Raw genomic sequence first — 23,272 nt, 5'->3', positions numbered from 1 at the left:
TTTGAAGAACTTGTTCTGTTTGGAAAGGTCCAACAGCTTCAGGCTTTACTGAAACACAGCTTTTCTCACTATATTTTCAACTATTTTCAATAAGTTCAAGTAATCTCAAGTAATGCTGTCATGCCAGAATCTTAAATAACTGCAAATGGCCAAGAAGCAAACTCATGCTTGTTCAGTGTGCATATATATAGGTAAATGTATAATTATTTGGTTTTATAACATGCCTGGCTATTTAGCAAAAGCAGATTTTAAAAATAAAATAATAGCTTTTGGTATTCTGGTTTTAAAACATTTATCATTTCTTATTTCCTTCAAATTACCTTTTTTCTTCTGATGACACTGAATGAGCACAAATTGAATGAGCAAAACGGCACAAATTTCACCTGTAGCATAACTAAAGGTTTCTGAATTACAGTCATAGCTCCACTGCTGTAACTTTATTTTTATTTCAATCTTAATTTTTAAGTCAGATTCTGCTCCCGAGCATGTCTAAGAAAGCACAGTCTGAGACAGAACTACAGAGGGACAGATTTAAACCCAGCAAAGCCCACACTGTGAAAATTTGGCTGCCAGCTGAGAGATTTTGGAGCTGCCTGGCTTGCTGTGACACACTGACTATGAGGTTTCAGTTCTTCTGCCTCCTCAGATACTGCTGATTTTCTGTCTGATTAAAAATGCAATCAGTGTAACTGAGGTATCAGGGAAAAAAAAAAAGAAAAAAAAAAAAAAAAAAAAGAAAAAAACCCCAAAAAATAAGGAATGGCAAAACCTCAGTAATGTTTGGTCATGTTTAACTGTAACTGACTGAGAGGAGTTAATGCCTCTCTGCAGTGTAAAAGCTGTAGTGAAAGAAACATAGGGAGAAACTGAGCCTCTGTCACTTTAAATGCAATTAATTATGAGCACAAGCTTGGCTGCTGAGTGAAGATGCCATTTGGAGGAATGGCAGGAAGGGCTTGCAGAAGCAGCAGTGCAGTTTGTGCATAGCAGATAGACTAAAACAAGTACAAATAACCACGGCAGTGCTGGCCTTCAGCACCTTCATCACAAACTATTCATCAGCAAACTGCATTTAGCTGAACGAGCAGTTTCTGGTGGGTAGAAGACCTCTCAAAGCACAGATTAATTCTGCTGATGGACCTTCCTCAGCTCTGTGGAAAAGGCATTGTGTGCTTGATGGTGATGCCCAGGGGAGTTTGGGATGACGCAAAATGCGTGAGTGCTTCCCTTCTCTTTTGTGGGCAGGGTACCATGGTGGTGCTGGATGGTGCTGCCAGGCAGTCCAGCAAAGCACAGCATTTCCAGGCTATTTTCACAGGATGTCGCACAACTGTACCCAAAAAAAGGTTTCAATACATCTTGCATCTGATTCTGAGCTCAGCTATCTGAGCCTCCATCAGAAATAACTCCCATGAAGCCAGTGGAGTCCCACTAATTTAAAACTAATGAGAGCAGAGAGTAGAGCTGAGTTCTCCCTCTGCCTTATTTTCTGCCAATTACTGCCTTCTATGGGGGCATATTTTTCCTTATGAGGCTACAAGCCTGAGGTGGATTTCATACACCAGCAGTGCTGGGTTCTATCTCTGTCACTGAGAGTACCAGGGTGGCTCTGCAGCCATGGCCCCACCACTCCTGCCCACTGCACCAAGGTGCTCTCAGCCAGGGGACACCTGGAAATGGATGATCTCAGCCAGGGGACACCTGGAAATGGACACCATCAGCTAGGAAGCATCTAGAAATCAATACCACCTCACACCATCCAGGTAACTCAGCCTAAAAAGAAAACCTGCAAACACATTTTCCAAAGCACTGAGGTCTGGGTAGGCAGTAGATTGTTGCCTTCACTCAGTGCCAGTATCAGTTTGTCTCTCTGAAAAGGATTTTTTCACTTCTGTTTTTGTTTCAAGACTATAGAAATGCAAGGCAGTTTGGGATGATTTCAGCTTGATTATCACCCTCCTTCCTGAAAAATGCAACCAAGTGTTCTGTGACCTGACATGATGCTAACAGATGCAATGTGGTTAAAAAAAAAAAGAAAGAAAAGGACACAGGAGAGGAGAAAGTCACAAAAATCAAGGGAAAATCGGAAAGAAAGGGACTATCTGAACAAACTGCAGTTTGCTAGTTCCTCGAGAGACAAAAACAGCTTCAGCAAATATTATTTTGGATGGTTCAGTGCTGTTTTCTCTCACCAGCATTTTGTGGAATGACTCTGGCAGAGTTTTACTGGTCAGACTGTCAATATATACAATGCTAATACAATAATAAACATCCAGAGTCATGACTCCAGAGGCAGGCTGTTGATAGAGGAAAGCTTTGGAAACACAATGGTTTACTGAGAGCAGTCCCCCTTCCCCCCAGTCCCAGCAAGCTTATTTATTTTTTCAGGGTCTTCTTATCATGGAATATTAAAAACAACCCTTCCCCTCCAAATAAAAGAACCACCCAGCAACACAAAGAGGAGTTTTCTTGTAAAGACAATGTGCAGATAGCAAGAAAAATGTTGCTATTTTTTCCTGCTTTAAGGTCGAGTGTTTGCTCCCACTTAATCCATAATAAGCCTGTCTTTATTTCAATGAACTCATTCGCCATATAAATGCCAGCAGACTCTTCCAACAGTATTTATGGAAATAAGCCACTTTGACAATGCTCTGCTATGCTTCCTGTTATTATGAAAGCAAACTAAAGTAATTAGGTCTGATAGCTCTGGAATCACTGGATGCTGAGTTAGGTTTTTTGATTTTATAGGGAAAAATGTTTAGCCAGGAACAGCATAACTGGCAGGAGACATGGAAGGGCCCTGCTTTATGCACAAAGCTGTGGATGCCCCACCCGTGGAAGTGTCCAGGGCCAGCTTGGATGGAACTCTGAGCAACCTGGGATAGTGAATGCCATCCCTTCCCATGGCAGGGGTTGGAATGAGATGATCTTTAAGGTCCCTTCCAACCCAAACCCTTCTGTGATTCTCTACAGGACACACCCTGTGCCCCAGAGCATGGGGTTCACGTGGGGCTGCATGGACAGGGTCACTTTTTAGTTTGGCTGTCCCTCCACCAGCACTTTGGTAAGTGCTACATATTCTCTGAAGTTTTTCCTAGGTTTACAGCTTCTGGCTGTAATCAATCGTCCATATATAGAGCACATAAACTGCTCAAAGAGGTGTGATATTAACACGGGGAAAAGCCATCCCAGGCCAGGAAAGAGTGAACAACAAATTGTAGATCAATTACCCCAGTTCTGTGCAGACTGTGGAACTAGAAAATGGGCCTAAATGCTACTCACAAATCACTACTTATATCCATGATATTTGGAGGATAATTATTTAATTTGAGGAGAAACCAGAAGGATAACCCAAAAGGACTCCATAGCCTGAGTTCTTCTGGACAAAACTTGCTCTGGCAAAGGCTGCTACATCCTCCTGATGCATTACTAAGATGAGACTCAAGTGAGAAAGCGCTGGTAGTTTTTTAAGTGTCAGGAACTAGTGATTCCCTTTGCTTTGGGAACAGAGTTTTCAGCAAGAATGTGGCACTTTTTAAATAGGGAGAGCAGAGGAGAAGAGGAAAAACCACAGCTGGTGTTCTCAGAGAAAAAAAAAAAAAACAAAAAACCAAAACCAGAATGGCAAATCTGCAGTGGGGAACTTCTTAAAAGGGTCTTTCATGTGGTTCTGCATCAGACAAAATCATTTACTGAGCTATTTCAGCATTTTTGGTTAGTGGGTGACCAGGTCATTATGGTGTAAAACATAGCTTATATATATGTTTCTCTTTGTTCTTTATTCTTGACCCCAAATCCCCACGGGCCCAGGAGAAAACTAATGAGATATATTGATGAAGGTTACTGCAGTATTTTTGTGCAGAACTTGAAGAGGGGAAAGTTTCAGTGCTATAATCTGCATCCTACTGCTTAACCCAATATCACTTCTCATGTGCTTCCACTTCATCCTATGAACTTTTGTAGGTTCTCTTATCCCAGGGAGGATGTCTAAGCACCTATATTCACCTGTAAACACTGTCAGAGGAATGTATCTCTCTTTGCTGTGCCCAGGAGCCTGGATTTGGGAGGAGGGTTAGAGCTGCTGCCCACTGCAAAGACCCCCAGCCACTGCAGCACACCCCAGAGGGGCAGACCTTGGTAAAGCAGGGGCTGGTTAGTGAAATAATCAGAATTTCCACTAAGATAACAGGTAACAGCATCTGGATTTTTTAAGAAAACAAAATACAAATTCTCCTATGCCTGTTTTGCACGCGCATGTTGTCTTCATGCACACAAACCCGCAGCACAGAATTTGACTGAGCTCTTTGTATTTCAGCTGCTTATGGAGGAATAGCACCAAATGAAAAGCAGCACTCCAAGACACCCATTAGCCTGTTCTGCAAGGCTGGGAGTCCAAAAGAGACATTTGCTAAGCGTGGTGTGTCTTTCAGCACAGGCCTGGTGGAAACACTCGAACCAGGATCAGCAACGTGCTCCTTAAAGCATCCCAGGACAAGCAGTGTCTTTGCTGTCACTCCCAATGCTGGAAGTCCTTCCACAGACACTATTTTTGGGACAGCAGACAACTCATGGCTTCAGGAACATCGTGTGGTGTCTTGTACTGAACAAGTCTGTGTGTGTGTGCACGTCCATGCCCACCAGGCAGTTTCAGTGCCTCACCACGCAGCAGCCTCACCTCTGCTTGCTTTCTCTCCTTGTTCTGCTCTGGTTCCACCCAGCAGCAATGTCCCTGCTGTGCCTGGCTCTCCCACTACTACAGCCTGTCCCTTCCCACCAACCTGGCAGCCCTTACACCGCTCTGAGATGGGATATGGCTCTGGGAACCAGGAGCCCTGCTGGTTCCAGGCTGTGAGCTCCCCCAAGCACCCAGGGTCGTACAAGAAGCCAGGTTTGATCCTCTTCTGCTTGCTTTGCTCCTGGGAAGCCAGCTGGGAAATGGGGATGCAGTAAATCAGCTGCAAGTGGGCTGCAAACACAGCAGTCCTGCATTGGCTCCAAAGCATCACAGAGGCTTTAGACCGCCAGACTCAAAATAGCAGGGATAACCTAAAACACCTGACTGCCTCATGGAACTTCTAAACATTTGGGATCAACATCGCCTGGAAAGGACCAGATTTTATAAGAATGACAGACCATCCTCAAAACACAGCATGGCCTCACCACACCCTCAGCAGCAGGAGGCCTCACAACTTGGCTTGTGCTTCATAAAGGTAATATTATTACTCCTATTAATTGTATTACCATTACCTTTAATATTAGTACCTTTATTTCTGTGGTGAGCAAGTAGGTTTGGAGTGCTAGTTTAACATGGGCAGCTGAAGAGCTGCAAGGTGATCCCTGAGCCCTAGGAGCACCCAGCCACACTCCAAAGGGCCATTTCCTCACTATAAATACCAGAAATCAGGAATAAAGAGGAAGGAATTTGTCCCACCGCAGCCGCTCCCAGGGCAGCAATCCTCAGTGATGTATGGAGTGGAAAATATGTCAGAGCAGTTTAGCAGGAACGAGGAAAAAAAATCGTGATGAAGAGAAGGGAGGCTGAGTGACAAAAGAGTCATGAAACAAACATCCAACCACAAATAATTTGTTGGTTTCACTGGTTCCCATTCTCCTGCTGACACGGCATCTTTTCCCCCTGCTGACTGTGCTTGCCATGAGGCACTGAGGCCTGGCAAACATGGGGGCTGCTTGCTCCAGAACAAAAAGTATCATAATCCACAGTAAACTCCTTGTGTGTCACTTGTGTCTGCACGTGAGATCAGCATAAGCAAGGAAAAGGGACCCCAGGATGAAGTAAAAAGGTGAAACAGAGGAGATCTGTGTGATGGTTGACCAATCTTAGCAGCAAATCTGACCTAGAAGAAAGGGAAGCAAATGGAAAGGCTCATGCTGGAAGCTGAAAGCATCCTGGTGCTTGCTCAAAGGTGGACAAGGATTTCTCTCCTCCATGTGTGTTATGTCAGTATGGAAGGTCATCTGCGAGTCACGTGTGACCCTCCCCATCACTTCTTAATCCTCAAAAAGCAGAGGAAAGAGCCCACTAGAACCAAAAGAAAGTAAAGCACAATAGAGCAGTTAAGACCATAAAGAGCCACTTAAAAGTTTTGTTCCACAGAACCCTTAAGAGTTTAGGAAAGCCTAAAGGACCCCTTGAAAACATTAGGTTGCCTGCTGCTTTTTGTTTAGGAATCTCCATCCAGCCGTCACAGGAAAGCTACACAGGCTCTTGGACACTTCCCTAACAGTTCTCATTTTAGGTAATGTAAATAACATTTTTTACATTAACATCTTATTTATGTAGGATCTTCTGTCCCAGCAGATGTCCTACAGCTGTAGGTGTATAAAATACAAAGCAGGGCTGGGGGCAGTGGGGGAGGATTAATCTCTTCCCTGTACTCAGGCAGCTGAGGAGGCAATCCAGTGGTGCTGTGGAAGTGTTAGCAGCTAATATCACACAAGTTGGATATCAGGCCACAGCTGACTAAAACTCAGTTTGTCTCATCCCTTGATGTCCCACATATAATCTTTTTAAGTCAAAGATGTAGAAGTGGTGTAATTATTTTTAGAGAAGCCATTTCTATTTTTAGGTGGAAGAGAGTAGGTGGAATAGAATCACAGGAGAGTTTGGGTTGGAAGGAGCCTTAAAGCCCATCTCATCCCAACCTCCCTGCCATGGGCAGGGATACCTTCCACTATCCCAGGTTGCTCAGAGCCCCATCCAACCTGGCCTTGAACCCTTCCAGGGATGGGGCAGCCCCTGTGCCAGGGCCTCACCACCCTCACAGGGAACAATTTTTTCTACTAATGCATGTTTCCCCTACTGCAACTACTCACAGATGTCTGTGGAGCTGCGCTGCTGTTCTTGACTAACCACAGAGAACCAGCTCTTCAGCTGCTACAAACCAGCCAAGTGCCCCTGCTTTCAGCAAAAAAGAGGCCAGTTTTGCACCAGGACTTAAAAACCCTTCAGAGCAAAAAAACACCATGAGGTAGTAGTTAGACCCAGGAATCTGCACTATTTAATCCTATTAAAACCATTTCTCAAAGGCAGATTTTAGCTTCACAACCTGTTGCTGGTTGCTGAGGAACTCCACAGTTCTGCCCACTGCCTTTGTTTTCCAGGCACTATAAAGTCTGCAGATTTGTTTTCCACCAAGTGAATGTCTCCTGCCAAAGGGCAGGGAAGTGCTGATCAGACAAGTTGGAAAAGGTTCTCTTAGTTGTCATACCACAGCTTTTCTCTTGTCACTGACATTTTCCAGATTAAAAACTCTCAGTGCTCCACAAGATTCCTTTATAAGTGTAAAAAAAAAAACCCAAAAAAACAGGTCAAAACTAGCTACAGAGAAACCCTATTAAAAATCCAGGACATGGTGTACTGCACGAGCAGAACAGTTAGATATGTACATGCCTGGCTATTTCATGGATGGAAAAAGAAAAATTGACCCAATTACAGACCTGTCATACTCCACTTCTCTCTTCAGAGTATTGAATGTCACTTAAACCAAAGCAAACAGCCAAGCTCATTTCCCGTGACAAACATCCAGGGACATCTTAAAGTCAAAACAGAAGCAACCAAAATGAGAAGGCAGAGGAAACTTTGACAAAGCTTCAGAACCTCGTCAGATGCAATTATTCAGTGAGTGCACTCAAGTCAATGAAAAAGAAGGGCCCCCTTTGCCACAGAAAGCATTGAAAAGTTTCAGGGGACGCTATTTGCAGCCTTAGCTTCATGAAAAGTTGCTCTTGGTTTTAAGAACAGGTGAATAAAACCAACACTGAGAAAAGGAAATGGGATACAGAACAACAAACAACAGAATTTCTGGTAGCAGCAAGAAAAGGGTCAAAATGAACAGAATTGAATATAATATCCTTCATAATAAATTCATGTCTAACTGTAATTAAAAACTTCAATCAAAAGTCAGTTCTGTTGAAGTAACATCAATATTTCTTACCTCTTTCATGCAACTCAAGCTGCAAACTCTGGAGAAAAAAATTGATCAAATCCCTAAACATTACAGGATTAGAAAAGCTCCAAGTGACACCCATAGCTAAGGCATGATTTGCCCCAGCTGGAACGAATTTCCTAATAAACCTAAGGCTACAAGTCTCAAGCATCACTGGCACTTACCAGGAATGACCTCCGTCAGGAGCAGCAGAGAGCAATCATCATCCCCAGGGACCTATTTGTTCCATCAGGATCTCTCTCCTACTTGTGCTTTGAGTGATTGGATGGTGCTGTAAATGCAGCCCGAGCACTGGAGACTCTGTGGGTAATTTTAATGAACGTGTATTTGACATGGATAAAATAATCTGGTTACTCGGATTTTCTGTGGCATTTCTGGGAAGCCAGAGCTTAATGCAATTCCATAAAACAATTGTTGAAATGTTGGGGTGCTCCAGTAGATTAGATACACTAATTTTCGGCTTTCAAAGGATTGCAAACTTACACGCTGTTACCTTTGAGTGCTTTCAGCTTCGATTAAATCTCAAAAAAAGCCCCTTAATTTCCAGTCTATTTTGCCTATATAGACTCAAAACCAGATATATGTGAAACTGTACAGATTCCAAACCAGAACAGCAGTCAGATGAAACCGTAGAGGGGTGATGCTGTGGATGTCCCAACCCTGGAAGCCAGGTTGGATGGGGCTAGAAGCAACCTGGTCTACTGGAAAGTGTTCCTGCCCACAACAGGGCGGGGGGTTGGAACTGGGTGATTTTTAAAGCCCCTCCTAAACTAAAGCTTTTGCCTGTCCTTTTTCCTGGTGACAGTAATGGGCTCAGACTGAAATACCAATCAATTTCCTCTCACAAAAGCATTTTCTCCCTTGTAAAAGAGCATTTAGGCAGAAATTCACAGGCAGTTAGGAATGTTGTCCTGGCAATATCAAAATCCACGGCTGCCTTGGGACACCAGCGTGGTCCAAGCATTCCGAGGCTGAGGGTGGGTTTTCTTTATCAGAACTCGCTGCTCTTTCTCAAAACTAGCAGGCTGCCTCTGGCAGGAGTTCAGAATAACATGTCATGTTGATTACAGCCCCTCCTGCGAAGCAGGGAGGTGTCACCATCACAGCAAAGGCATTCCCTGCCACATGGGGTTACACAGCTCTACAGAGTCCAGCCGGTTCTGATGATCGTGATAAATTCTACAGGTGTAAAAAAAAAAAAAAATAAAATTAAACACTATTCATTTTCCTTTTTAATATGCTTAACATCAGTTGTTTTAAGAGAGACAGACCATTCCAGCTCTCCCTTAGCTTTCTACGAACTACAAGGAATTCTTGTAAAATGATGCTGTCACATTGTTTCTTTGCCAAGGTTTAACAAATTGTTTTAATAAAGACTTGCATTATTGAACGAGAGTTGTATTTTAAAGGAAATTACAATGCTTATTTGTAAGAATTCTAGATTATTGCACCAAAATGTGCTTTTTGAATGATTCATCAATATCCATTTCTCATCCTCTATGTTCTTCTATATTAATGTTTGTTTTCTATATTAATGTTTATCTCCTATTCCCTAATTTGCTGTTCTAGCTAATTGCACAAGATATGCAAGGAGAAACACAAATTACTAAATCAGACTCTGGCTTTTAAAAGGCTCAGGGGAAATAAACCAACAAATGGGAAGACAGGGACCTGTTTATTTTCCCTGCTCCTTGTCTGATGGGCTGCACAAAGAGTCACAGGGCTTTAGGGGAACGCACGGAATCAACACAGAACAGCAGCCTGGGCTTTTGTGGCTGGGGGGAGGCAGGTTGCTGATCTGTTTTCCAAACCCAGAGTCCTGACAGGGAATTTGCAGGGCATTAATTGCCACGTGGAATGAACGTCCACGGTTCTGTGCTGTCACACATACGTGTCACACAGTCACTCAGCCTGGAAAAGACTTCCAAGATCACTGAGTCCAACCATTAACCCAGCGCTGCCAAGTCCACCACTAAACCACCTCCCCAAGTGACACATCCTTGCTTGAACAATTCCAGGGATGATGATTCCACCACTTCCCTCGAAAGCCTGTTCCAATGTCTGCTCCACTTTGTTCTCCCGACTGATGACACCACCTGTGAGTTATCCAAGACACCACACGTCATCCTTGGGGCTCACTCTAGAAAGACTGAAATGTTTTTAACCCCCTTGCTGGTGATTTGTCCTGACTGACACAAATTTTCTGATGTGGGGCTTTCATCCTTATTTTCTTCCAGCTGACACTGTTTGGTGACTCCCTAAAAATGCTTCCTCTGAGAGGATGTAAATTAAAGTTAAATGAATGTAGTTTAGCATTCCTGTTTCCCAGAGGTTAGGAGGAGCCATTTCCACTCATTCTCCATCTCTTGCCAGGTGTGCTTGCCAGCTGTAAGGGAGGAAGGAAAGCAACACCTTGCTGGATCCTCATTTTGCCCCACACTGGAAGCAGAGGAGTGAGAAAATTGTGGAATATCGGGATGAAGCCAAGCTCCAAGCAGGCACAGTGTGATCCCTACAGATGCCAATGGAATGCTGACACTCGACTGCCTCAGGCCACCACTTTGAGGGTTCTCATCAGAAAATGGGCTTGGTGGAAGCCACTTCTGAAAATTGCAAAAAATCTGCTTAACACTTATGAAAATACTTGCTTGGAATGACAGGCGGAGAATCTTCTTCTTCCCCACCAGTAAATGACAACTTAGAACAACAGATATTGGTAATCCATGTGTGGAATTACTTTTTTTTTTTTGTACATGCTCACAAATTAAATACATGTGGCCCTAAAATTGAAGAGCGAGTGTCTTGAGGATTTACTTTGTGAAGCCCAGAGATGAAGGTGGTTTTAAAATCAAAATGCAACTTAGAAAGATTCTATTCACTGCTGATCCTCTCAATACAGGACAATGAAACGTCAAAGCCACTGGAAAAAGGCTGTAAAAATTACTAGGAATCCAACCATATTTTATTGGTGGAAAAAGCTCTTGTAAGATGGTTGAATGGAAGGTGAGGTTCATGCACAATGTAGAAAAGGCCAGTTGAGTGCAAATATCTAAATTTTTAAAAAAGACAAGCCGTGGTGTTGACAACCTAAGCACAAGGTGTCAGTCATCCTCATTAAGTGCTCTTTATAGAAAACCAAAGTGAGCACATTGGGATGAACAAAATGCTAATTTCACAGAGCAGATGAAAAGATGGTGGAATTAATACATGGATGGTCATAGAAAAGGATAAAAGGGTGAACAGTAAAATGCTAGGATGATAAAGCAGGGAGATCAACATTTTCACTTTCTTCCCTCAATCCTTCTTAATAAAATAGCAATATATTCTCTTCATCATCACCCTCTCCTAATTGTCCTTCCCAATTTCAAAGGATCCATAATTACAAGTCTCTTCTAGAATCCAGTTAAGAAAATACCATTAACACATCCTAACACTGAAGAATAATACTATTACTTGAATTTTGTGCTTCAAAAACACAGTCTCCAATAAAAAACACAGAGCTCTCTCAAAGAGCTTCCACCACATCTAGTTTACCTTATGAACACTGGCAGCTCGAGTCCTTTGGCTGGCTCCTTCTCCTGCTTTTGAAGACATCAGTGAGCTCCTGCACCCCCTTCCAGCCCCAAGCCTTCTCATTCCCAGTAATGTGGCTCCAGCTGGATTTTGCACGGGTAACCGATACTCCCTGACACAGGTTGTGGTCTGCAGCACAGACTCACAGTCTGATCATTGATGGGGGATGTTTTCACCAAAACGTGGGACTCTACATTACTTTTCAATGTAACGTGTTTTACTTTTAATTTTGTGGTTTTAAAGTTACAAAACTCCCATGAAAAATACTGAGAAGTCTTGAATTGGAAAAATCTAGATTTCACTCCTTTTATTCATTTATTCATCTACCACAAATGGCAGCATTCCTGTATTTTCCTTTTCATATTTTCCTTTCTATTCTCTAAACAAGAGAATGCCAAGTAAATCTGCCATTTCTCTGTCCATTTTCATCTAATTAGTAACATCATCAGGAGAAAACATCTCCACCTGAGCTGGCAAAGACCCTTCAAGCAGTCTACCAGCAGAAAGACAGGTCAGAGACAAATTGCTGACATGAGATGTGTTTGGAGGCTCCTGTGCACCGCAGTGAGCAGTGCAGACTGTTTTTCTTTCCACGTATTTATGACTTATAATATGTCCCAGATCTTGAAACGGGACCACGTAGTTCTGATGATCAACCAGGGGAATTATGCAGCTCACTCCCTCACAACTGGTAACTTCGGATGATTGCTCCGCATGATTCACTTGGAACCCCTTGCTGATCCTCATCATGAAAGAATTATAAAAAAAGGGCAGGAATGGATCGTATGTTTAAGTGTCAAAAACAACTCTATGCCTTTCAGAAACAGCAAAACAAGGAAACCAGTAAAATATACATTTGTCTACCATACAGTGTCAAAATTTAGAGCAACGCACTGCCCCTCAATAAATTGTAAACTGTGCTAAAGTTATGACATGTATTTTGTGCAAGTCCACACTGCATATTATTCCCCTTTAGCAAAACTTTTTGATAAATTCAGAATGCTTAACAGGCATAACACAGCCCTCAATATGTTTGGTGTTACATTTAAAAGCTTTCATTTGCTAAAGTTTTCATGTGTTATTAAAATCACTGCTTGGATGTGGTACAATTTGTATTAAAGGATAATATTCAAACTAAACAAACAGCTTTTTAACAGATGTTTAATTACAGCAGCTCCTCAAACTCTGAAATCACTTGTGGAACTCATGTTATTTCAGATGAAACTATTTGCATACCAATATGGGCTACTTTGGCCCATTATCTTTTCACTTTTGTGGGGCACCGATGCAGTTGGGAGCACTTTTGGTCAAGAAGAGCTGGATCCTAATTGCCAGTTTCGGGACAAAATAAACTCTAAACCAAACAAGATACACATAACCCCCCCTTGACTTGTTGCCCTTTTTCTAAGTTCTTTACACTTACCACAAAGGGCAACCTCAGAACTCACCTCTTCCCTGCAGCCTTAACTTTTTCACTCTCTGCATTCTCCAAGAAGTTGTCCAAGTCTGACTTATCCCTTTGTAAGTACAAAAGAATGCAGTTATTTATTGTTCAACTGCTGCTTTATGACAGAAAGATCTTGTTCTCACACTCCTCACTGTCTGTGTACTGGAAAGCTCCAGCTTGGAGCAGAGGTGGAAATCATGGTTAACAAATGCAAAACCAGTTGCTGCTAATAAAACCCTATGGACTAAAATACAGCTTTTATTGTTTTATTAGAAATATGAAAGAAGATTTGATACTTTTGACATTATCTTAGGCTCAACAACCTCATGACACTCTTCCCCATCTTTCTGAGATACGTACTTGGTTCTTAAAGTCTGTTTTCTGATTAAAAAGTTTACATAGCTTAAAAACCTTATAACTGAAACCCCAAAAGTGAAGATTAGAGAGTGGAAATTAAAGAGAAAACACAAAAGTTTTCCAATAACACACACGAAAGATTTTAAATAAATATTTTAATTCTATTATTGGCATTTACAGGTAGAAAGCATACAGTATGTTACAATTTTATCAAAATGTGAAAAATATGGATGTTACATAAGTAACAAATGTAAAAAAAGTATTTTTCTTACCTTCCCTGAAAGTAAGAAAACTATTCAGCATAGGAAAATATTGATATAAAAAACACAGCTTAGGTAAAAAAAAAAAAAAAAAACCAACAAAATTTGAAGTTTTTACACAGTACAACAGGTACATCAGATCTGCGTGAAGATGTAAGGACTTTGTGAGAATCTATTTAACCTACAACTTTAGGGAATTGGGGACAACTGGTAAGCTACGTTAATGAATCTACAAGTAGTTTTCCCTCATATCTGCTCCAAAATGCTAGAGTGCAGTAATTTTCTATACAATAAATAATTCTTCAAAATTTCCACCATAGAAAATCACAGAATGCAGAAAATGCCACTCCAAGGTCACAGAGGCTAGGCAGTGCTTTAATAATAATTATGATAATACTTATTATAGTGCTTTATAATGTCGAAGCACTTCAGAAGAGTTAACTAATTAGCCCTCACAACACCCCTGTGAGGCAGGGAACCAAGTGTTCTTCCTGCCTTTCCACGGTACAGATGGGAAAATGGAGTAAGGGGAGAAGCACAGGCTGCAGCAGCAGCACAGCCAAGCTGGGAGGCCAAGAGATGTGGGAATGGACAGGTTTGTCCCTCGCTGCTGTGAGACAGGGAGCTGGGCTGGGCTGACAAATGACCATCAGGAATCACTGGGGTGGGGGCAGGAAGGGACCAGGATTAAGTAAGCATCCCCAAAAATATTTCATAGAGATTCAGAAGCTCTCACACAACTTTGTCCAAAAAAACTAAAACAAAACAAACAAGCAAAGAAACAAAACAAAAACAAAAACAAAAAAGAAAGAGACCTGAAATGAACAAATAAACAAACTGAAAAGAAGAAGAAAAAAAAAACTCCTAAAGTGCTGACTGGCTTGAGCTGCTTCTAGCACCTCTTGTATGGAATAAGACTTACAGCAAGCACTGTTGCCAGCAATTATTCAAGCTGATTTATTCCATAAAGTCACATGTGAGCAACTGCAGGATATGGTAACTACATTTTCTGAGACACCTCAATATGGTAATTCCTTCATTCACCATCTTACTTCCATGCACTTCTTAAGGAAAATGGAATCCTCAGTACTCTTGCATCGTAAAACATGTTAGTAGCTGAAGACAATATGCACATCCTTCACAATTGAAACAAAAAATTAGTTCATTTTCAGAACAAAGCATTATTAATTTAAGAACCACGAACCAAACAATGGTAAATAGGAAAACCCTTTCCAAAGGCTGCATGCCGAATATCTGGTTTGCAAATACAATGCATGCAGGAGAAATAAATTCATCCAAGCATAATTAAATTAAAAATGTCTTAAGTCTCTTTCAGCAGCATAATGGTTATTATTTTTAAAGTCTCCTCCAACCAGACTGGCCTGGGGATCAGATGCTGACCTTGGCTTTTCTACAACCATATAATGGTTTGAGCAGTCCCCGTGGCTTTGCACTGTGGCAGTACCAGGAGACAAAGCCTATACATACTGTTCTGCTTCCCCCTCCTTGGAAACAGGCTTGGCTGTACCACCTTTGCCGTCTTCACTCGCTGCTGCTGCTGCTGCTTTCTCAGGAAGCGATGCCAAATCTTTGAAAACATCCACATAATGCCCAAAGCCCGGGCCCCAGTTCAAGAGGTTGTCCCAGTTGAAGCTTCCTGCTTGCTGGCCCAGCTTCCCAGGCAGGGAGCCCTCCCCGGCGGCACTGCCCGCTGCCTGTGCCCCCACGGGCCCGCCCTCGCCGCGGCGCCCCGGGTACCGCCGCGGCTTCAGCCTCGAGCCGTAGTTGTCCTCGTCATCCGCGTCCGACTCGTTGACCTGGGACAACTTGGGCATCCTGGAGGTGTAGGCCACGGGCTTATCCCGGTCGTACTCCATCTCGGAGCAGGTGAAGGACTCGTGCGAGTCGCTGTCGGAGGAGGACTCGGGCGCGGGAATGCCGTCGGCTGGGTTCCTCGTCCGGGACAGAGGCCTCCTGCAGTCCTCCTCGGAAGAGGAGCGGCCGTGGTCTCCGCTGCAGATGCTGGGGTTCCTGGGGCGAGGAGTGTTCAGTCTCTCCACCTCTTCGATGGACAGCCCCACTGGGGGAGACGTCTCCAGCGGGATCTGCCCGATGGGCTGCTTCAGGCGGCTTCCCGGGCGGGAGCTGTGGCCCGCCATGGTCTGTGGGCTCTTGCTTCTCCTCCCCAGCCGCGTGGCGTAGTTGAAGATGCCGGGCTGGCAGACATCGCCGTGCATCTCCAGCGGGCTCCCTTCCCTGATGGCGAGGTGCAGCTCCCTGGCTGGGCTGTGCCTGTAGAACGTCGAGGATTTGGAGAAGGGTGCGGGGCTGTGCCGAGACAGGGGGTTGGGAGTGGGGCACGCCGAGTGGCTCAGGGACGTTGTCCTCAAGCCCTGCCCGTAGGCAGGCTGGTAGGTCAGGCTGCTGGCTCCCAGGGGCATGGGGGACTGCCGGGCGAAGCCCAGCGGGCTGTGCCTCTGGATGGAGAACTTGGGAGTGTGGCTCCGGAACTGCTTGTAGTGCTGGATGATGTCAGCGTCCGAGGGGGCGATGCTGCTGGCGTTATCGATGTCGTAGTGCTCGATCTCAGGCTCGGGGGAAGCCAGCGGGGCACTGGGGATTGTCTCCGTGGCGTGCGGGATGTCTGTCTCATCGTAGATGAGGTAAGGGTTTTCCCTTTCGATGATGTCGGGTTTCGGGTTCCCTTCGGGCTGCTTCCTGACAGTCATGTCATCACCGTAGGGCGGGATGTTGTCAGGGTCATCAAACGCCACATTCTCGCTCCCTTTCTTCTTCTTCTTCTGCTTCGTTTTCTTCTCCTCTTTCGGCCCCTTTGACTTCTTCCCCCGGCACTGGTTGCAGAGGATGAGGCTGAGGACCAGCAGCGCCAGGACCGTGGCGCAGCTGCCCACGATGGCCGGCACGGCCCAGAGCGGCAGGGACAGCTCGGTGGGGCGCGGGGACGGGAGGCACACGTGGCTGCCGCTGATGCCCGCCCTGCACTCGTGGCCGGGGGCACACAGGACCCCCAGGCAGGCCACCACGGTCTCGCACGTCCGTCCCGCGTAGGCCTCGGGGCAGCTGCAGGTGAAGGTGGCGTGGGGCCCGGGCTCGCAGCTGCCCCCGTTGAGGCAGGGGCTGGAGGCACAGGCGCCCGGGGGCACGCACTGGTAGGCGAACCAGCGGTTGATGCACATCAGCTCGCCCCAGCAGGGATTGCTGGCGCACACGTCGGGGCCGCGGCAGCCCATCTTCACCGAGGGGTCTGTTTTGGAGAGCGTGGCGAGGCTGTGCTTGCCGGAGAAGGGGAGGCTCTCCCCGCCGTACTTGATGTAGGAAATGCAGCCGTTGAAGCCTGGGAAAGGGAAAGAAAGGGACAGAGTTGTTGGGAGCTGAAGTTTGAGTCTGCACTGTCAACAGCGCAGTACATACTCTCTGTACATACTCAGTGCATAGTCCACTGTTCACTAAACAAGCCAAGAATTCACATGGTTACCATAGGGAAACACCTATTCTTACAGCACTTAATGTCTTTAAATTAAATTTGAATAAATACGATGTCTAATGACAGAAATACAGGATATTCAATGTAGTCAGTATATTCAATGTGTTTTGGTATATTCAATATATTGAAATATATCAATATTTCAGTATATTCAATATACTGAAATGCTTTTGTCTCCCGATTTTCCCATATTTCTAAAACTTCCTACTTCCCACAGAGAATCCTGAGCGTAGCTGGCTTGGCTGTGCTAGCATCAAACATTATTTGAGTTTGCCTACCATGCTTCAGCTAAACCTCCTGTCCCCTAAATTCACTGCAATGCTTTTGTTTCTTTGAGTCTTGAGGGGCCTTTTCCCAAACCTCCCATACCTTGGTTACAGTGCTACCCTACAAAAAGTTTTAGTGCTGTGAGAGCCCAGCGAGATGGAATTATCCCCAGGCTGTGTGCAGTGGTTGAGTGAGGTCACAGGAAAATCCAGTCTTTTGCCAGCCTAATAATCCTCTGTGTTCTCCCGACTAAATCCTTTCTGGAAGGGTTTTGAGGTAGTGCAACCTTATGGTGAGCTCTGCTTGGAGCTGTGGCAAAATGCTACACAAAGATGGATACCACTCTGTCATGAAACAGCAAACATACTTGAGCTGTATGAGATGCTATTAAAGGTTGAAGATTCAGGTTCAGTTGGGAGCCCAAGCAAAAGTGGCGATCACCTTGCTGCATGTGTGGTGGTTCCTTGTAGTACTGATGTGATCAACAATTTGTCACATGTGCCTGGATTTGGAAACTTTATTGGACACAGCAACTTCACAGCCCTGTCACCTCGTGCGTTGTCTGCCTTTAACAGCACTGCAGATATTTTTGACTCTGAGTTCATACAGAGTTTTATACCAGAGCCTTGTAAATCCTTGGTATGTCGTACCCAATGTAATCCAGTGTTAAAATAAAATAAAGTCATATGAATAAGGGATTTTGGACTGTGTGTGCTTAATGGAAGCCAGACATTCCTAATTTGTCTGCAACAGCATTGGGCAGTGGTGAGAGGTTAGTGTCCTCAATTTTCCTTGTTCCAGCTTTCCTAAAGCCTCTGCTTTTTCCACGCACATGCTGCTCATAAAACATACATGTAAAAAGGATAAAGGTCAGCACAGCATCCACAAACTTTTGTACCACATTTCATACACATTCACAATACAAAAGTGTAAAGTGTGAACTTGTTCCACTCAAAAATACTTTATCTGGTCACAATTCATGAAGCCAGGAAGATTTTTCAATACAGAAATATGTGAAAAATACATCTGTATTGTCTGGAGAATCTCACGTTTTGCAGCTAAAAATCACTTCCATCTTTACCTAGCACTTGGGAAATGATATCAAATACATGTTATCTACTTCTTTTGCCAGGGTTTGAGACAGTTACTTGAACTCTTAAGGGAGACTGATTTGCTCCTTAACAGCTAGACATCAGTCAGAGGGTGTTTCCTTATTATCCTTGCTCAGAAATAAACCCTATTCTTCATTTGACAGCAGGATAAAGTAGCAGGACCTTGGAGTTGCAGAAAATATTTTAATCATATTAAAATATGTAAATACTGCAGGCTAAATCCTGCAGTACTTACCAAATCCCTACGAAGTTTTTGTTTAGCATTTTTGCCCAGATGAAAGATTTGCCTTGATTTTCCAGGTTATGACTCAGGTAAAGAGTACATCCTTTCTTCTTCATAGGGGTAACAAAAATACAGCAATTGATGTACAGACAAGCAACCCCCCTGTCTCAGAAAAGCCCTGCAGATGGAGTGCCTGCTTTTGGAAACAAGAAGCCTGCAGTGTGTACTAAAGGAACAAAGTCTGTAATCCTTACTCATTCAATTTGTGTTTTTTCTGGCAAACGATGGACATACACTAATTACTGATGAAGAATTACAGTACTTAGGGAGAAAAAAAATATATACCTGCAGCTGTGCTCTTGAAAGGTTGGCTGGATGGAATTCCTCCCAGAGAAATGGTGAGGACGTTCAGGCCACCGAAGTCTTGGGTGGCATGGAGAATGTCCCGGCTGTGAGTCCTGTCCACTGACAGGATGGTGGCAGAGCCGTTCTTCTCCAGGAGGACCGAGTGCCACTGGCCATCTGCAGCATACACCTCAGGGATGTTCCTTTCCACTTTCCCAGCAACTCCAGCATCAGATATGTAGTGCACCTTCCCACCTTTTATCTGCTCAGAAGAACACATGACATGTGATTTTAAAGTGGTGTCACTTGAGTCCTACGCACACGTAACCAGTGTGATGCCTACTCACAGCTACAGTAACATGTGGCTTTGGTGTAATAGAAAGCTGGGGTGGGTATATTTTTCCCCAAAGAATTGCTTTGGGCTAAAAAGGCATTAATTATTTAGTATTAAAAATTTGGCCAGAACTAAATACATCACATTGTAGAAACTTCAGCAGAAAATTGCATCTTAGAGCTGCCAACCATTCAACCCCTGGCTAATACCACTGAGCAGCCAGCTATAGGTCATGCACATGACAACACATTTTAACAAGAGAAAGAATAGTTCTTCCTCCTCATTGAAGGCAAGTGTGGAAAATGCTTAGCAGAGTGAACAGATGTTGTTCTCGCCCAAGAAAACTGCATCCAGTTTTTATTACGACACAGTAGGAATGCATAAAGCATGGCTGGGCTTGAGCAAGAGCCCCATTTCATATCTGCTTTTTCTGCTAATTGGTATTTTGCAGAAAATTTTTGTGGTATTTCAGAAAACTTTCTGAAGAGTTGCAAAGTGCGTGATTTTGTGAGAATTTTCAAACAGTACTTTATTGAGCAAACTGCTTTAAAACTTGTGAACAGCTAGGGAAAAAAGGAAGAATATCTTAAGAATGATTCCTCACAATTCTACTGAATCATGAGATGCAGGATTTCAAACCTCTTATTATGATCCCAAAGTGAGATCAGTGCAAATTCTGCACTTAAGATGCAGGAGCTTAAAAAGAATCCCCAACATCCAACCCTGCCAGTTTCTCAAACAGTGCATAAATTTGGGTATGCTGGCTGACCTCCTAAGGGCGTACAGAACTGCGCAAACTCATGGAGGATGGCTCTGGGACCTGCTGCAAGTTTCCTTCAGTGCTCTGCATGCCTGGTCACACATATTCCTGCATGTTTGGTCACACACATTCCTCCATGTCTGGTCACACATATCAAATGGAACAATTAAATGGAACTGTGCCCCACTGCGGCTCGGTCAGCCTGAGATCCGTACCCCGAGCGTGCGGGACGTGCGCAAGCAGAGCCCAGGAAAGGTCACAGCCCCAGGTTTGCTGGAAGCTCTCAAAGCCTTGCATCCTTTGTTCCAGGAAAAATAAGGTTCACCTGGGAAGAACTGTGAGGTGACACACCGGCTACAAGAATGCTGCTCTAGTTTCCAGACACTGTTAAATGTTCTGGATTTGCTTCTCCGGTGATGCAAGCTGAGGACTTTGCTCAGACACTCCAGCTTTAATAAGGCTGTAAGACCACGCTCATGTCTTGGCAGCTGCCTGAATGAATGCATCTAGCACGTATTCCATTTGGATGGAGGAAACAGGAGTGGTTACTATGTGCATCCACTTCGTTTATGAAGGCAGTAATTTAGATTGTTTGAAAATGTATTGCTTGATAAAGGTTGCCTCACAGACAGGATGCTTTTGTTACTGATAAAACACAAGTGGCATGTGTCTAAACTACCACACAGCCCAAGGAAAATCCCACAGTTACAAATGCAGCCCACAGACTATTAAAACACATTAAACACCATTTCTCACAATAATTTATAAAAGGCTTGACTGAGCTGAATATATGTATGTCTGCAACCTGTATTGGTTTGTTATGTCTTGTTCTGTCTTTTGTGCCCCATAAAAATACTGCCTTGTATTTTAGTCTTTATGGAAACAGAAAGGAATACGCCATGCCAGACAATACCCTCCAAACTTAAGGGAAGACTGAGCACAGAAACAAATTTTTAATTTCACCTTAGAAAAGACCTGTAGAATTATTTACCTGCAACTGATATTTTCCATAGAAATTCAGGATTCTTTAACCCTATTTCTTTATCTTTAAAATTGCACGTGACTAATGCTAAAAGACTCATAAATAACATAAAAGGGGCATTTGGAAAAGAAAATTTCCAGAGACAAGACTGGTCCATGACTGCTTCAACCAGGACAAGATATGGAATGGTGCCTTGAAGCAGAACATGTTTCTAAATTTGAAACAAAGGCTGAAGTTGACAGCATTGAGTAACACAAATTTCTGGGTTTTATTTAAATGGCTGAGCAACTGACAAGTAGAATATAATGAAAAGAATGAACCATTAAAGCAAATATATTCCTAACTACAGGGCTGATTCGACTTTACTAATATTCCAAGTCTCATTTGCTGAACAAATTGGGTTTTATTTATCCTAAAACTAGCTATTGAATGGGATGTCATTTAAAAGGGTTATGTTCTGATTAGTTCCCACAACATGATAAATGCATAGAACCATGGAGTGGTTTGCGTTGGAAGTGACCTTAAAGATCATCCAGTTCCAACCCCCCTGCCACGGGCAGGGACACTTTTCTCTATCCCAGGTTGCTCAGTGACCCATCCAGCCTGGCCTTGAGCACTTCTAGGGATGGGGCATCCTCAGCTTCCCTGGGCAACCTGTGCCAGTGCCCCTCACACTGAAGAATTTTAGCTGAAATAGGTAAAATGTAATCCACATCTTCTACCCATACAATTAGAGCTCCATTTATGCTAATTTAATCTGACTGCAGCTGAGAAGCAAGAGAAGACAGGCAATTTCACAATTTCACCTTTAACCCACTGTATTTATCCCATTACCTCTAAATGAATTACTTGCAACATGCATTGGCAGGAAAATAAGCTGTGACAGAGTTCTAGTAATAAGGAATGCCCCACACTCTTTGTTGTAGTGGATTTTGGAGGAAGCATTTTCCATCTGAATTTGACAATTATTTAATGTAATCTGGAAACGCTTGCATCTTTCCTGGATTAAGGATCCCTTTAAATGATGAAGTCCCCTCCTGGGTTCTTTGCAGGGAGTTTACATCCATCATTTAGTGAATCAACTGCTCACAATCTCAGTGGGTGTGCTTTATTACCATTTCTCTAGTTTTACCCCAGTCCCAGCCACACCAAAACCAATTAGCTAAAAGAGGAAAAATGTGAAGGCATGGAAGTAGCCACAGGACTCGTAGCTTTTCCCAAGCATGGTTTAATATTAAAAACACATGGCAGGTTTTCTCTGAATGCTAATACTTTGGATAACGGGCATATTAAAAGACACAAAAATCAAGTTATAAAATTGTCTCTTTTGAAGACTGACAAGAATTGTCAAGACAAGTCCCTAAAGCCCAACTTCTGCACCAGGAGTGGATGGAGACGACATGGAGACCTTTGCTGGATTGGCTTCATTGGCATCTCAGGCCACCACTGAAGGGAATACTCATGGTGACACCTACTCTGGGAATGAGGAGCAGTTTAGAGGCCATACTGCACTAGCTACAATTAAATTACTGCAATTTTACTAACTAGCATCACCTGAGAACTGCTTGGCAACCAGCACCGCTCTCCTTCCTCAAACTTCTGCATCTGGTACTAGGCAAACCTCTGCTCTCTTCCCTTGCACAGCTGGGGCTGGGACTCAACACCCTCTGCTTGCTTGTATAACTTCACCAATATTAACAATAACAAGAGTGTTTGCTTAAACACAGCACCAGTGCCTTAGCCAGCAAAGGCAACTCTTTTTTTTTTTTTTAATAACACTTGGAGAGCTCACCTAGCACATTCTACTAGGGGGGGAGAAAAAGGTTTTTTCTCTCCAGAAGTCAAAAATAATGAGATCTTATCTGCTAATACAACCTAGGCAGAAACTTCCTATGAAATGATGTGGTAAAAGCATATGCCAGGGAAGTAGTGCAGACTTGCTTCTTAAATGCAGCCGGTGTGTCAGGAAAGCTTTGTAACTCTGATCAGGCAGGTGGAGGATATCCATGGGGCTGAAGCTTAGAAAGTGTGAATTTCTGTATCAGTTTCTCTAGAAGTAAGGGAAGAAAAAGTTGGAAAGCCTTGCAGCAGTCAAGGAAACTTGGAGCTTACACCAACCCAATAAAGGGGCTTGCCAACA

General features: G+C 43.6%; 1 protein-coding gene across 1 annotated transcript in view; it reads right to left on the bottom strand.

Moving 5' to 3' along the window:
* Positions 1 to 13,239: 13,239 nt before the first annotated feature.
* FAT4 (FAT atypical cadherin 4) overlaps positions 13,240 to 23,272 on the bottom strand; it is a 124,772-nt gene continuing 114,739 nt past the window's right edge. Inside the window, exons 16-17 of the mRNA XM_064416442.1 lie at positions 19,057 to 19,318; positions 13,240 to 16,959 (exon numbers count right to left, since the gene is read on the bottom strand). Coding sequence (XP_064272512.1) covers positions 15,083 to 16,959; positions 19,057 to 19,318 — 2,139 coding nt within the window. The 3' untranslated portion in view covers positions 13,240 to 15,082. The remainder of the gene's footprint in view (positions 16,960 to 19,056; positions 19,319 to 23,272) is intronic.

This window comes from Passer domesticus, chromosome 4 (genome assembly GCF_036417665.1).
Source record: "Passer domesticus isolate bPasDom1 chromosome 4, bPasDom1.hap1, whole genome shotgun sequence".
In the NCBI taxonomy this organism is placed as follows: Eukaryota; Metazoa; Chordata; class Aves; order Passeriformes; family Passeridae; genus Passer; species Passer domesticus.
This window is presented reverse-complemented; position numbering and strand designations above follow the sequence as displayed.